Raw genomic sequence first — 17,240 nt, forward strand, 5'->3', positions numbered from 1 at the left:
TACTTCGATTTAGTAGGAACAACATATGACGCAATGCTAAACGAATGGAATTTAGTTGTTGTTTATTTAGTTATTGTTATTAGTAGTTGTTGTTATTTGTTTTAGTTGTTGTTGTTTATTTAGTTGTATTTAGTTTCAATAACTTTTCTTTATAATGCAATAAAATCTGGCGAGCAGCTATTTAAACGATCGAACACTTCGTTTGTTTATTTGTGGCTTGAAGATAGGCTCGCAGAAAATGCCGTTCATGGGTTAAATTTAGTAGGAACAACACAACCTGTGACGTAGGCTATATTATACCCAATTATAAAATAAGTTACACATTTAATAATAAATTCATCACATTTTCAAGAGCAAACGATTTTGAATAAAAAAAGTTTTTAAACAAAACAGTTTTCTTCTTTATAGAAAACTATAACTAATATGAAAATAAATAAATGCGGAAATTTTGAGTGTAAAATCGTTTGCTATTTTTTATCGTTTTAACTCTAATTTTTAAACAGCTCTTTGCAGAGAAATGGCTTTATAACCAAAAGAGGTTTATTACTCATGCCATACAGTTTAATTTAATCATGTCTCAATCATACTTGTCCATTATTACGAAAGATACAGACTTCTGGACAAATTTAGAGAACTTACAGAGACTACTAATGTCTTTTTCAAAGCCTATCAAAATCGAATCGAATTTTGGAATTTTAAATGAAGCTGTAATAAATAAACAAGAATGTACCAAAAATTATCCAAAAGATTTAACCACATTCAAGCCCAATGGAGGACCGAGCAAGTAAAATAAACTTATAAGTTTTTCATTATAGTATAAATTTGAAAATTTGAAATAATACACTGAATATCATTGAGTACAATATTTAAAGAAATAAAAACAGTTATTAAATTTCTCTATCTATGATGTGATTGTATTTATTAAAAATTAAAAAAAAGGTAATTTCATAAAATTAGTAATTAAGTTCATAAATAATGCATTTTAGTAAAATATTAAACTCAGATTTGTGGAATTTATTTTCCTGGTTATTAGATGAATACAGTACGGAGCAAAAAAATCGAGACTCATAAAACTTTTACGTTCCCAGTTTACCATTTTATTTTGTATATAAGAAATGTTATAAGGGAACTAAACTTCTAAACATAATTACCCATTACAAATCAAAATGTTTGCTCAAAAAATGTTTAATTTTAAAAATTTGACTCGAGTAAAATTATGTCCAGGTAAGAAAGATTTGAATTTCTCATAAGAGTTTGTAATCACGATATCCAAAAACTGGAAAAGTCAGGCTGTGAAATGATTTTATAAAACAGGCCTACAATTTTTCGTATTGAAAAATCGTCTAAAAAATAAAGAAGGGGCTTAAAAAAGACCAGGATCTGGAGGACCTCTCATTTTCTTAGGAAATGAAAAACGTAGAATATCATGCTTAAAACGAAAAAGTTATCTACGGTTTTAGGAAAAATTTACTCATATTCCTTCCCACTATGAAAACGCTTTACTCTAATAGCTTTCTGTTACAAGACAATGCTAGTTCCTTCACTTCATGACAAACCACAAAACGGCTGCGTTTAATATTCTAAAATGTCCTGCTTCCACTGATCTCAGTCCCATAGAGAGTTTGTGGGGAATAAAGAAAAATAAACTTGAAAAAGCGGGAAAGACAGTTAAGAAAGAGCAAAGGAAGGAAGATTTGATGAAAATATGGGACGAAAAACCTTTCGACACTCTGAAGTCCCTCGTTGAATCAGCGCCAATTCAGATTCAAATGGAGCAAAAGGAGAAAGAACTTACTACTGATTTATCTGTAAAAAATTGTTTAAGGAATAAAAATAAGACATCTTAAAATGAATTTTATTTTTTGATTAAAATAAGACGTTTTTTGAAAGTCTCAACTTTTTTTGTTTCATATTATAAAGGTATATAAGAAATAACCAAGAAAACGAAAGTAAGCTTGGATCATGGAACTGTATTAAGTATTGTGGAAAGAATACTTATTTAACAGTTTTATAAGAATCTGTCTTATTTTAAAAATGTAACAAAGCCTTAAAAGTTTATGCTATTTGAGATGCTTTAATCTTTGTTATTATATTGGAAAATAACTGCGATTTTTTATTAGTTATTATTGTTCTTTTTGCACTGTAGGAAATTTTAAAATTATCTTATTTTTCAATAGTCATTTTATAAGCATTGAAAAAAATTTTTCCTCTTTTTTTTTTACTATTTGAAGTAAAATATAATACGAATTTAGTGGTTTACTCAATTAAGTTCAGTAGGTACTTTTAAAACTTCTTTCATTCGAAATGGTAATATGTCTTTATCTTATTTTGAATTAGATAATTTGTATTAGATGCTGTATCGTAAGGAATAACGTGATTTCTGAAAGCTTTGGTTGCAATTTTTTTAAATATCAAAATAATTTTTAATGATACTAATTTTTCCAGCGAAACTGTAGGGAAGAGAATCGTAAGCCAATACTGGTGCTTATCGACTTCTGCAACTGATTGTGCTCAATATACCGCTGAAATTTTCAAATCTAAAGATACAACTTTACAAAAACTACCAAGTATCAATACATTTAAAAAATTCCCTGATTTTTCTTTTATACATTTTATATTACATCACCTTTTAATTTTATTTTAGATTAAAAAATAAATTTTAAGTGATTTGCAGCTTTTTTTTATCGGACTTATAATGAAGAAATAGTGAATTTTTAGGGGAAAATATGCATTAAAAATTTTATGTAACCTCTTTAATTGTTCTGTATTGGCATTTTTGTAAAATTTTGCTGCAACAAAATATCTATGGTAGTTAACGTATTCATCAATGAACTTAAAGTATTTCAATTTTCACAACGACAGGAACATGTTGCTCAAGAAAATTGAAGATATATTTCAAGATTATGTTCATAAAAATAGCACCAAAAGTTTATCTGTACTAGCACTACCTAACCGAAAGATATGGAAAAACACCAGGCAAGTGTTTTTTTCTTATCTATATATGTATATATAAAAAATTCTAAAAAATTTTAAACCGTCCATTATATAATTCAGGAAACATAATTTGAATGTTTAGACACAATTAGAAAATAAGAATTGAAATCGAAGCGGAACAGATTCTCGTACTTCTATCACGTTTCCTAAGAAATCATAGTTTTTAACCACCTTCCTTTCATATCGCCAAAAACATTAATTCAATTTCGGTTTTTATCGTTCTGATAATCGAATTTTTTTATTGCACAGAGAATAATTTTTTTCTGAATTCTTAGTTCAGATTTTTTTTTTCTTTTTCTTTTAGTCTTCAATTTCTTAAATTTTTTCAGAAAAAATAAAAAATGAATTTTAAAGTTAATAGAAAAATAAAATTAAATAAAAAAATAACTCTATAAAAGAGACATTTTAAAGAGGTATTTTACAGTTGCTAGTTATAATTACAATTATAACTTTTCAAGCGATGTCTCCGTATTGAATCTTAACGATAACGTGAATTTTGAAACTTAAAATTCCAACAACACAGATTTACTACCACTATCATAAATTTATAGGATCTGTAGCAACCTTGTAAAAACACATGACTTTTAAAGTCTTTTTTTAAAAAAAACTAAATTAATAAACTGATGTACCAAGACTACCAAGTGATTTATGCAAATGGACTATATGAAATTACGGATTTAATTGGATTCATTTGTTTATTCTTTAAATGAAGAACAATACTAGTTTTAAAAAACGGAATCAAATGCAATGTCCATTTTAAAAACGCCATTTCGGGCTGCGTTCGATGCTCGACAATCAAAAACACTCTCACATTAAATTTTTAAAGACAAATTTTCCAAATTTCCAATAATAACAAGCTAGTCTAAATATCTTGAAAGAGTGATTGTGAAAAGACGAAAAGTTATTCTTAGAAAAAGAAATCCATGTGTGCCATTCTAACATGGCTTGAATAGGAACATGTGACTCTCTGTATTTATTTATTTATTTTTATTGCGATAAGAGAATACGGAAGAAAAAATGGTAAGAGTCAAATTTCCTTTTTCAAGTAAAAAAACATTTAGTTTTTTTTGTTTTGTTCCTCTTATCATAGTGCCTATTTTAACTTTTTTTTTTAATTTTTAGTTGTTTATTTTTTATTCACATTAATTTTTATTTACTTGATTTTTTTTACAAAAAATATTTTTTCAAATTTAAGTAATTTTCAAAATTTTAAAAATTATTCATTACAAAATATTCTGGAAGATTAAAGGATACAAACGAACGAAAAGATACATTTTAAACCAAAAGAACCAAAAAAGTCTTTATAAATTGATTACGTATTTTTAAAAAAAAAAATTATTACATTAAAGTTTATCTTTTGCACTTAGATTGGATAAAAATCATTTATTATCATTACTTTGTATCATTTATTTATCATGATTTAGTTACACAAGAGAACGCGGACTGAAACTGATTGAGAACCCGATATTACAGAAGATTGGAAATCGAAGTGGCCCTTCTTCGCAGAAACTGAGTATGACAAAAAATATTTCTTCTTACATTAAAAAAAATATAAAGATATGATAGAAATTCATTTATTACTTTAATGAATATAATTAATTTTCTTAATCTTCAGTCAAAGTGATGCATGTGCTGACGAAAATTCACTCGCTCATAAAGTCAAACACTTACAGAACAAAAAGGTACTCAAGATCTCTTTTCACAGTGGAACACTATAAGACACTTGTATCTATTCTTAAGGATTCTTTAATTAATTCTCATAATTACACTCTGTATCCATAGAGAGCTTTATTATGAAGATGTTACGATCTTCAAAAGTCAAAAGGAACTGGATGATATCTTAGATGATCTTGCTTGCCTTTTGAAAACGCCGAAAGTTCAATTGCATGTGGTAAATTGAGTTTCCCATTCATATTACCATAAAATTAAGGTTTTCTTAAATGAAATGAATTAGTTTAAGATAGTTCAAAAGGGTATTTGATTAAAGCAATTTTGTGAAATAATAATATATAAGATGTGAAGATATTGTTGAGGGGCAATTATAAGTTTCGAAAAATTCTTAAAATCTGATATTTATTTTTATTGATGTTTGATGTTCTTTTGATATTTTTTATTGTATCCAACAGAAATTTGCAGGTTGTTCACTTATATCAGTAACCACCCTCTTAACTTATGGACGACTGAAGCTTTTTATAAAACTGAGGTCTAGGTGTAGTCAAGTGACTATATGCGCTGTAAGATTAAGAAAATTTGTAGAGCATTATCAATTTAGTGCGAATAGACATCGTATCGATAACGTTGTTAAACGATTTTTGTAAAAAATATTGTCGTCACAAGATACCTTTGTTTTTGATTATCAAACTTAAATAAAGATATCTAAATCCTGTCATCGTTTTGCCGCTTAACATTTTTAGGAACTTCAAGCAAACAAATGCACATTAACATTATTTTTTTAAACATTTAGGTCCAGGTGTCTAGATTCGTGCTAAATCTATACAATACTATGCAACTTGGTAGTTTTTTCGCTCCATTTCTCCTACCGTTTTTGAAATAGAAACGTAGTTTTGGACTAGGTGTTGTAAATTACCTAATTTAATAACGCATAGCCATTTCACAGAACGTAGACACCACTTTAATAAGTGTTTCGTTCAAAATTTACGAGAATGGTTACGGACTTAAGTGGGAACCCTGTTTGCAACTCTAAAAAATGAATTAAAGAATATTTTATGCAAAAATGCCCTTTTGTTTTTACATTATTTTTTAATAAAGTTTATTTCAAAATAAATACCTAAAGCATTTTTTTATAGAAGTTTAAAACTGATTCCATTTTGTTGTTTTCGGAAAAGTTTGATGGCAGAAAATTAGTTTCAGTTGGTGTGAAATTAATAATGCACTGGAGGCTTATAAAGCAATAATAACTTTACCTAATTTCTTCTTTCTTTCTCTTTTCTAATTGTTCAATCGTTATATGTATAAGATAATTTTTGTGCTTATAGTATGAATCATCAAATCAAATTTTTACTTTTAGAACTTGAATAAATATAATTTGAACATAAAATCAAGTTGTTAAACTTACTTTTCGATATGGTTTGTCATTTTGTGAAGAAGATCGTGTATGGCACCATCCACAACGTCATTCATCATATAATTGAACATAACTATATATATANAGAAAATTAGTTTCAGTTGGTGTGAAATTAATAATGCACTGGAGGCTTATAAAGCAATAATAACTTCCAAATCAAATCAAATTTTTACTTTTAGAACTTGAATAAATATAATTTGAAGATATAATCAAGTTGTTAAACTTACTTTTCGATATGGTTTGTCATTTTGTAAAGATCGTGTGTGGCACCATCCACAACGTCATTCACCACATAGTTGAACATAACTATATATATATATCCAAATAAGCCCTACATTATTTTCACAAAAGCACAAATGTACAAGCGAAAGAAGCATGAAATTCAATTTTTTTTTTTTTTTTGTAGTTAACAACTTCAAAAGGATGTATTGCCGGCCATTTAAAATTCAAAGAAGCTGAAGGAAACTATATCGATTGCAGTAAAACTACTCAGGTAAGTAAGATTTAAAATTTCATTATAAAAGCAAGACTTTTGAAATAAAATGATAAACTGAGAGTTTTCAAAATTAATAATATTTTAAAATATATATTGTGTAAAAAAAGAAAAACAAATCATTACTGAATTACTTTACATGGCATTTATTTTTATATTTTAAGAGCTTGCAATTTCTGTTGAAATGTATGAGCTATGTAAGCATTTTTTTTTTTCTCTTTTCATATGGTTTTCCAAGATCAATCTTTTTAAAAAATCAGTTCAAGAAATTGTAAAATTTTAGAGAAATAAAACTGCTATTTTTAGATATATATAACTACATAGAAAAAAAGTACTACTATTTGGTTTGAATTAACATTTTGCTATATTCATGATTACATCATGAGGCAAACTGAAAAATAGAATCATTTTGAATATTTAAAAAAAGTTTATATTTATCAAATTATTTAATTAAAATTTTTTGAAAATTAAAATTTCAAAAAAAATTTGCTCTAAGCAAAGGAAAGCATTTGTTGCTATAAGTGTAAAAAAGAGTTGCATAAACTTTAATTGAAACTTCGTTTACTTGTTTTAAAGTTAATGTTTCTTATCTCTAAATAAAAAATCCCAAACAAATTTAAAACTTGAGTAAAAGTGTCAATTTTTGCTTTTTACATAGAATAATTCTCTCTTTTCAGGGGATTCTGCTGCCTAATGACATTAGTTCTATTACGTGTATCCTTTTTTAAAAAAAATTCTTTTTAGTAATACTTTAACATTAAAGAGCTTACGGAAATCCAATGATAAGCCACGTTTGTAGAAAAAGAAATCCATGTGTGCCATTCTAACATGGCTTGAATAGGAACATGTGACTCTCTGTATATATTTATTTATTTATTTTTATTGCGATAAGAGAATACGGAAGAAAAAATGGTAAGAGTCAAATTTCCTTTTTCAAGTAAAAAACATTTAGTTTTTTTTTGTTTTGTTCCTCTTGTCATAGTGCCTATTTTAACTTTTTTTTTTAATTTTCAGTTGTTTATTTTTTATTCACATTAATTTTTATTTACTTGATTTTTTTTACAAAAAATATTTTTTCAAATTTAAGTAATTTTCAAAATTTTTAAAATTATTCATTACAAAATATTCTGGAAGATTAAAGGATACAAAAGAACGAAAAGATACATTTTAAACCAAAAGAACCAGAAAAGTCTTTATAAATTGATTACGTATTTTTTCAAAAAAAAATTATTACATTAAAGTTTATCTTTCGCACTTAGATTGGATAAAAATCATTTATTATCATTACTTTGTATCATTTATTTNCAATGTGAAAAGCACGCGTTTACATAATACATGGCGAAAATGTACATGGTAAAGAATTAAAACCTCATTTTCGCAAAGGGAAAATTAAACACTTTTTAAAAACACCTAATGAAAAGATGTCTTAAAAAAACAAAAATAAACACTTTTAAGCACTTTTTAAAAACGCTACGCACCGCGAGTGTTCACATTAGGTGTCGTAAATTAATATTCAAACGAGCAGGTTTATTAATAACGTTTTGGTTTATAATGTTATCTAAATCATTGATGTCCCCAGTCCACCTTACTCAGTAGTGATTGTTAGATTTAAATAATTTTTTTTTTTAATTTTCTAAACGCTCAAACATTAATTTGAAATCCCTGAAGTAAATAAGTTTTTGTTCGAATTTTGACAGTGATTCTAAAATAATTTTAATTAAATAAAAATGCACATTACAAAACATCTTGTAACCTGCAATCAAGAAAAGCTTCGAGCCAAAGCTATTCATCATTAAATAGTAAAAGAAACAAAACATACAATCGTAAAACGCTTCTTTTAATTAAAAAAAAAAAAAAAATCACACGCAAGTTTTTTGTACATTTATTCCTCTTACCTATCTATTGAGGTATTTTATGTATTTCAAAATACATTTTAAAGAGATTTTAACGTTCGGAATTAGAAGTAAAAAGTATTAATCACCCCTCTCCTAATTTTTTGAAAAAATTGAAATGTATCTATAAAAAATATGAAATCCATAAAAAATAAATTTTCGTGTTTGAGAATATGTTTTCACAAAAACACAAAAATTCATTTTTTTAGAAAAATGGAACATAAAACATTTAGCATAGAACTTTAATTGATTTCATTAAGTTTAAAAACTTGGTTTTTAAACTTAACAAAAGTTTTTAAACAAACCATTGAAATGTATAAATATGATTTATTACTTAGATTATGAGACATTTTTAATTGCCTTTTCTAGGGTACTACTATTTTTTAAATAACCCAAATGCAAAGATAAAATCATAAATAATACGATTAACAAGTCATATATCGAAATTCAATCGGTTTCCATCAACTGACAAATCGCATGAAAAGGCAACCGAGTATTACATAGTTAGAAAAAAAACGGAGAATACAAAAAAAAAAAAAATATTCAAAGCTTAAATTAAAAATATTCTGTTAAAGAATTATTAACTAACACAAAAATAAGCAGCATTAAATTAAGAAATATTTAACAAGAATTAAAATTTATCAAAACCTTTGCGTAATTTTCATCGCATTTTTTTCTTCTTTGTTTTTCATTCTGTTCTATTTTTTTTCCTTTAAAAATATTCATGTCCTAGTAATAAAATCCTAGTAATAGCTGCCTCATATTATTAAACTACACTGATATTTTTTTCCCATTGGATATTCCTTTTTATTTTTTCTATTACAATTGTTTGAGTATCAAACCCCACACCGAGAAAAAAAGTATGATCAGAAGTTCCAGAATATGGTCAAATTCACCTTGTTTCTGGCTATATAAACACCAAAATGTTTGGTTATTTATACTGAGGTGCTTTGGTTATGTCTTCAGTAAAATTAACAATAAAATATGACTTTATAATATGTAATAAAATTTGGTTAATGTGATAAAGTCTGGTAAATGAGAAAATACTTGGTCTTTTATCATACCTTAGAGCACGGCGTAAAAACCATTTATTCGGTTAAATTAACTTTTCAGTTTCGTACTTTTCACTAAATGTGTGGTAAAAAGAACTATAACTTTGAAAACTAGAATTTCCGGTAAACCATTACCATATGAACGGAAAAATCACCAAATGAATGGTTTAAATACCGTATATTTTAATTTTATAAACCAGATTTTTTTTTCTTTTACCAGAAATGAAATTAACATACAGTACGGTAATTCCATCTTTATTTTTTTTTCTCCTTCCAAATCCTAATAGTCATAGAAAAAAGCACCCATGTAAAATTAATTCTTTATTATCATTACTAAGCAGGAAACTTAACAAAATTATCATTAGATATCCAGTCAGATGCTCGCTTTATATTACTTGTGGAAAAGAGCGCTGTGTTTCAGATGTTACTCGATTCGAATTTCATCGAAGAATTTCAACCTTGTATCTTAATAACTGTAAGCATAATTTATCAAATTTTTAAAAAATTTAAAGCATAAATGTAGTTATGCCTGAACTGAGATAAATAACTGAGCTCGCCTTGCCGCTTGCCACCATTCAACATTTAAGGGGTCAAAGTACAGCTAAGTGGTGAAATGCAAATGGTGTTAAAGAGGAGAATGGGACTTAAAAAGTAAGAATTGTTATTGTGGATGCTCAACAATAATGAAAGATAATTGGTAAACCAAAGATAGATAATTGGATAATCATAAACCAAAACCCAGAGAAATAAATATCCCTTACCTGTAACAGTGCCTTCAAATTGCGTACGATATTAGCATACTAAACCCTAGTGTAAAGTAAGCGAAAACGAGAATTACCACAACTCGTATAAAGCGACTTACTGCATATTATAAAGTTTTAAAATAGACTTCGTAATATGCTTTCATATACTCAAAACACATTGTCTGCGTTCGATTTTTTTATGAAATTATTGAAGTTTTAATTTGAAAAGTATGATCTTTAAATTTTATGTATTTTTACAGATATCATAAATTAAAATGAAAAAAGTCTATATTTACGAAGGATAAATTAAATGAAGAAAATTACCATTAAATAAAATTTACAGCTTCGAAAAAGAAACAAATTTAAAAAGGGGTATTAATAACCGCTTATCCTAACGAATTTAAAATCTTTACGCTAATTTCGTTATTTTATAGAAAATTATACAGATAATATACAGACATTTAAACAAATAGCTTGCATTAAACAAACCTTACATTAACAATTTATGAATTTCTAATTTTATAAATAAACAAATAGTGTTAAAAAATTATAACTGTATTTAAAAAACACATTGTACGATTTAAAAAGAAATGATAGTTGAATCGACATATTGAGAATTTATACACCGTTTTCACATTAAATGAGAGAGAGAAAAAAAACATCGATGAAATATATATAAATTTTAATGATAGAAGTAAGGTTTAATAATAAAACTTAAGTCAAATAAAACTACTTGATTGCATTCGTACTTATAATTTTCAACTGGTATTGTAATATTACTTTAATTAATACAACCAATTAAACTACCGAGTTTTCCTAATCTATTATTTATAAATTTCTAAAAATGAAAAAATTTTTGTATTAGTATTTTAAAAGTTTATGATTTTATCTTGATTTTAATTCTTCATTCAATTTAGGGTAAGGGATTTCCTGATGTGAATACCAGAGAAATGTTGCGCAAACTGTGGGATGTATTAGAAATTCCTATTTTAGGTTTAGTAGATGCAGACCCTTATGGTAAAGTTTGTATTTAAACTTTTAAAACAATCGTTATTGTTGTTATCATTATTAGCTAAATTGGGAATAACTTTCAGGAATCGAAATTTTGTGTGTTTACAAATTTGGATCAATGGTAAGAATAAAATTTAATATTTCATAGACATATTAGGATTTAACACTTTAAATACATATATGTTTAGATGTGTATATTTAGAATATTGAGCAGCTTATTTTTACATTTTATTCCGTTTATTTTTAATAGAATTTTAATTTAATTACAATTTTCCGAAACTTTAAATACCTGTAAGCAAATATTTATAATATGCTGATATTATACAGTTGGGATTCGATCAAATCACTTACTTTCTTTCGGGAAATGACCCCACCGAGTTATTTTAACATCTTCCACGAATTGGTCATCTCCCTTACTGATTTTATCAAATCTTCGTTTTCATAATTTCTCTAATATATTTAGATACATATATTTAAGGGTAAAAAAAAGGGGGAAGAACCAACAACAATCATTAATAAAATCGTCAACTAAAAAATAGATATTCAAGTGAAAATACTATTGTAATGTAATATACGTAAATTGTAATAAAAAATTAAAGAAATTACTAAAAAAATATTTTGACGTAACAAATGCTTAAATATATTTCATAGTGTTCTTTTTTAAATACGCAAAATATGAGGGGCAACATTTCCTTGCTCTCAACAAACCTTCAAAAATTTTCATTTTCAATCGGAAAAAATAACTTACATAAAATTGAAAAATAAATATTTTGGAACACAAGGTCAATATAATTTTTTTTATTTGATTAAAATCATAATTAATGCTTTCAATGGTACTTATTTTAAAAGCCGAAAGGAATTTTCATTTTAAAATTATTCCTAACTTTTGATATGATTGTTTGTAATAATTGGTTTTAACTTGTAATTTACAGGCAATGTCATTTGATGTAGAAAAGTTAGCAGTACCGGAGATTCGATGGTTAGGGCTACTACAGACTGATATCCAAAGGTGACATAATATGCATATATATTACGTTTTTATTAACTTGCTTTCGTGTTTATGAGTTAAGAATATTGCAAAGAAAATTTTGACCACTCTCTGACTAGCTAGATTACTCAAAGCTTTTCTGACTACAACAAACAGAATTTTTAGAAAAGAATTAATCATTAATCAAAATTTTGCCAACTTAATGATAAATTATTCAAAACTGAACTGGAGCTCAAAGCAAGAGGAAAATACAAGTTTCAGTCGTTGTCAAAATTTAAGTCAAAGTTTTATTACCAACAAAAATTTATAGTCAATTGACATCTGTCCAATTAGCTAGAATGTTAAAATTTCAACCTATGATTGATGTTACTACAAGATACAATTGTTTTCCAAATGGCAAAATTTATAGCCACTTGAAATTTCAAACACTTTTTAACATAAATAAAAAGTAAACCAAAAATCATAACATAAAATAACTATTTCTTAATTAACTTCAATTACTGCAGGATCTTAGGTTTCCAAAATAACTTGATAAAGGTGGTTTTAAAATTTTTATTTTATTATTGCTCTTGTATTTTATGCGTACCTACAGTATAATGATCTGCAGATGTATATTATGCCTTTATTTTTTCTCTCTTCAAAATACAACATTTAAAAAGAAAACTTAATTGCAAAACTAATTCTCTTCTTGCTGCTTTCGATTCAACGGCAATTGAATTAGTTTCTTGTAGTTATTAATTGATAAACATCCCACAACAATGTTAAGAACTTTTTGTAAAAAAATTTACATTAAATAACTTAATTTAATGTATTTACATTAAATAACTTATAACTTAAATATTTTGAGGCTCCACCACTAGCAAGCTGTGCTCTCTAAAACACTGTTTTCACAGTTCCTTTCGGATTGCTTCGCAATTCGGGCTTGCCTCAAATTAGTTAAGCCATAGGAAGCAATATTAAAGCAAAATGCAGCTCAAAATTGTTATTAAACTTTCCCGAATTAAAACAAAAATATACCACCTTTAGTATGGTTTTAAAAATTGTTCACTTATAATCTTTAATTTCTGCCTAACTTATGGCTCAATTTGTTTCAGCTCTTCATTGCTAACCAAGATAAAAATTGTCATTGAGAAATATATAAACATGTACGTTTAAGCAGGTTTGTTTGGACTGCTCACTTGCTTGATGCTTCAGTTTTGTTAAAGACACGAAAATAAAAAGGTTATAAACCTGATATCAATATACATAAACATTGAAGTTATATATAATACCAATCTCCTGTTCGCCACCCTCATGGAACTGATACTGCAATCCTAACTTGCTCATTGGATGCTGAAGCACTGTAGTCTTCGATACGATGGTTATTCCATCATAAAATTAAAAATCTAAAAACATATTCACTCTGTGAACACCCAAGATTTACATATACATTTTGGTACTATTCTGCTTTGGTAGGATGTAAAAAAACTAGTACCATAATATCTACATGCATACTAAGTACCTATTGTAAATTTCAGGAAACAATTACCAGCAATAAATGGAAAAAAATACAATGCTTTAAAGTGTTAGTGAACCTTTAAAGTGATTCGTTTTAAAGCATCATATTGATACTATTTGTAAATTTACGATAATCTGAAATTTGAAACTTATTACAACGATAGGTTGAATTTTATTTATTTATAGATTTATTACCAATGTGAAGAAATGGGACTTAATATATTATTACAAATTTATACACATTGTGTTATCCGGTAAAAGCTAAAAAAAAAAAAACTATTCCTTTAAAATCCCACCAAACAGACAGCATCACCTTTTTTTGATGGATATTAATATATTATTACAAATTTATACACATTGTGTTATCCGGTAAAAGCTAAAAAAAAAAAAACTATTCCTATAAAATCCCACCAAACAGACAGCATCACCTTTTTTTGATGGATATTGGCCTTCAAAATGCTTTGAGCCGGTTCATCTCTTTTGCTCCATGATCTCTTTCGTTTGACATTGTTATAGACAACCCATTTTTCATCCCCAGTAATGATGGGCTTCAAAAATTGATCATTTTCGTGACATTTGAAAAACGAATCACAGACGTCAACGTGGAGACTCAAATTTCTCACCATGAGAACATGGGGCACCCATATATCTAGCTTAAATCCAGGCCTTTCAAGTGGTCGTGTGACCAATCCTCATACTGTCTAGCGGCAGCTAGACATTATTAATGAGTGGAGTCCATACTCTCTCAAGAAATCTAGGGCAATCAAAGGGTCCGTCTCAAAAGTCTCCTTAGAAATGTGAAGACAAGCCAGAACCAAGTGGTCATAAACAGTTGAATTTGATAAATTTAACCTCTCACCAATCTCACAAGTTGTCAATCGCCGATTTGCATCAACTAATGCCTTGAATATGACGAAATACTGCCTAAAATATGACGAAAATGCTGCTCATTGCTCTCCTTATTTAAAAGGGCACCAACCAAGAACTACTGTGTAGAATGAATTGAACTTTTCCACACACAAGCCTTGCTACATCAGCTCTCAAAACATATAATGATAATGTGACTAAAGTGTGAAGTTGGATTCAAAAAATACAATTAAATCCTCTGTCGGAAAAACGAAATTACTTTCGAACAATCCGATAAAATATGTATAAAAATACACCATCACAGTTCTAATTTTACATGAATTATTTTAGTCAAAAACATCAACTCAGTCATGCATCAAGACTTATTTAGAACCAAACTAATATTTTTCAAATGCCTTATCAAGATGGTCGAAGTAAAGCTTAAAAAAAAGCCCTGAGAATTCTGATTAAGTTCAAAAATTTCATTTTAGGTTAAAATTTCCAACTGCAGCAGTAACACCACTGACAGAAAATGATATGAAAAAAGCAATGGCCTTACTGTCAAGACCCTATATACAAAACAACATTCAATGGCAAAGACAGGTAATTACTTTCTCTTGCTCTTTGCAAAAGAATTGCTAAAATACAGTAATCTATTTTCAACTAATATGCATAAATTAAAAAGTGGGATCTGGAAAATTTAGTTTTATCAATTGTTGTAGTCAAACAAAAGAGTAACTAATTTGAATTTAAGTCCCGATTGTGCTTTAACCATTACTATTCATTTGCATGCTTTTAACAAGTATTTCAATGATCTAACAGGGCATATTGTATTTTATAAAATTTTGAAATAAATTGTCCAGACTTTTCTCTCCTTGAATGTAAATAAAACATTTAAGAATGCGTAATCAACACTCTTAAACTGAATAGTCTACTGTTTTACTTATAAAATTGCCTAATATCACCAAAGTGCAATAATTTTTTTTACATCTCTTCCAAACAAACTATTTAAAATTTTTAAACGCTCATGAAGATCGGGGCTAAAATTGTTCCTTGTAGCCTATGTTCAAATTTCAAGACCCGCAACAGACAAACAAAAATACAATATTAACGGAAAACAAGAAACGTTTAAAAATCAATAGTAAGACAAGTGAAAATTTTGAGTCAAATTTCTTAGAAAAATAAAATTAAATTTTTAAAAAATAAGAAATGTGACTCGTAAATCTGCTTCTGTGAATAATTTAATGATAAACATGTATCCTAATTTCTTAATTCATTTGCTTACGGAAGTAGATTTTCAATGAAAAAAGACAAGAAAAAATGTTTTTAACGTTATAGGAATAACACACACAAAAAATTGCTAGAAAAAGCAATATTGGTATTTTTTATAAATTTCAATTATTTATTATCTTCTTGTTCCACTTGGATAGTAAATGAACAGTAATGAAATTTTTTTTCTCCCCAATTTATTCTCAGATTCAGTTGATGTTGGAGCAATCAGTAAAGGCAGAAATCGAAGGACTTAGTAAACTTGATTCCCTTTTCCTCTCTTCAATTTACTTACCAAATAAAATCAAATATGGAGGATGGATTTGACAAACTGAAAAAATTCTAAGGACTCACTTTGAACTCTACGGACTTAATTCATGATAAAAATAAATATCTCTTCAATGAAATTTAAATATTTATGTTAAATAAATTAATATATTATGTTATCTATATACAGTTTTCTTTGTAGGGATATTAAATAAAATTACTGTATTCAACTTCTAGTTCTTTGAATTATACTCACAAGATTTAAAGATAAGACACAATATAAAATTCATAAGTGTAATATTAAATTTCAAAATACTTTCTCATTAAATAATAAATTTAATTTAGTCAAGACTTTTTTTACATACATTAAAGAACAAAACAGTTAAAAACTCCCAGCTTCTCAGCCTCCATTTACTATGATAAAGATTTATGAACCCTGATTAAACTTGTGAGAGAGAATATTGAATTTTACATGAATAAAACAAAGTTTTGTGAAACAGTTACAGCTTTCATAGTAATAAAAAGAAGAGATTTTTAGATTTCCCGTTTATTCTGCAAGTGGGTATTAAGGTATTGTTAAAACTAATTCTTTTAAAAGAATAATAATATAGGTTCACATAAAAGAGGAAAAATGATATAGCTAGTGAATAAAGAAAAAAAAAAGTATAAGGAAGAGCAGGGGCAATGCATCAATAGGGAAATTATGAATAAACCGATTTCACCAATGTGCCATCTTTTAGAAAATAAACTAATAACATTAGATTAAACTAACAATGTTAGAAAATAAACTAATAGAAAATTATTCTTCTAAAGAAGTGCCTAACACTTAACTGTCCGAAATAATTCTTATACACTAAGATAAATTAATACTTACTTACTTTAATTACATTAATTAATTTAATTAAATACTTTTCTTAATTTAATGACAACTATCCCCCCCCCAACCAGCAAAAAATTTCTAGTTGCGCTACAGTCTTAAAGGAAAGAAGCAATAAACGGAAAGAAAAATAAAGGAAAAGATTCTTACCAAAACATTTATTTTTTTCATTAATCTACATATTTAAAATAGTAGTTTGTTAGCTTACTTTGAAGTTTCAGTTCGC

General features: G+C 27.0%; 1 protein-coding gene across 3 annotated transcripts in view; it reads left to right on the forward strand.

Annotated features, from left to right (window-relative positions):
• LOC107452473 (meiotic recombination protein SPO11) overlaps positions 1 to 16,373 on the forward strand; it is a 34,154-nt gene extending 17,781 nt beyond the window's left edge. The window contains exons 1-13 of one of the 3 annotated variants that reach the window (XM_043043579.2): positions 23 to 784; positions 2,863 to 2,976; positions 4,419 to 4,507; positions 4,610 to 4,676; positions 4,777 to 4,885; positions 6,486 to 6,572; positions 7,250 to 7,286; positions 9,882 to 9,991; positions 11,177 to 11,276; positions 11,354 to 11,391; positions 12,203 to 12,279; positions 15,093 to 15,204; positions 16,078 to 16,373. In XM_043043579.2, coding sequence (XP_042899513.1) covers positions 573 to 784; positions 2,863 to 2,976; positions 4,419 to 4,507; positions 4,610 to 4,676; positions 4,777 to 4,885; positions 6,486 to 6,572; positions 7,250 to 7,286; positions 9,882 to 9,991; positions 11,177 to 11,276; positions 11,354 to 11,391; positions 12,203 to 12,279; positions 15,093 to 15,204; positions 16,078 to 16,197 — 1,272 coding nt within the window. In that variant the 5' untranslated portion in view covers positions 23 to 572 and the 3' untranslated portion in view covers positions 16,198 to 16,373. Of the gene's footprint in view, positions 1 to 22; positions 785 to 2,862; positions 2,977 to 4,418; positions 4,508 to 4,609; positions 4,677 to 4,776; positions 4,886 to 6,485; positions 6,573 to 7,249; positions 7,287 to 9,881; positions 9,992 to 11,176; positions 11,277 to 11,353; positions 11,392 to 12,202; positions 12,280 to 15,092; positions 15,205 to 16,077 lie in introns of those variants that run through there. The other 2 variants (XM_071178486.1, XM_071178485.1) reach the window with 2 other exon arrangements.
• The last annotated feature ends 867 nt before the right edge of the window (positions 16,374 to 17,240 follow it).

This window comes from Parasteatoda tepidariorum, chromosome 3 (assembly GCF_043381705.1).
Source record: "Parasteatoda tepidariorum isolate YZ-2023 chromosome 3, CAS_Ptep_4.0, whole genome shotgun sequence".
NCBI lineage: Eukaryota > Metazoa > Arthropoda > Arachnida > Araneae > Theridiidae > Parasteatoda > Parasteatoda tepidariorum.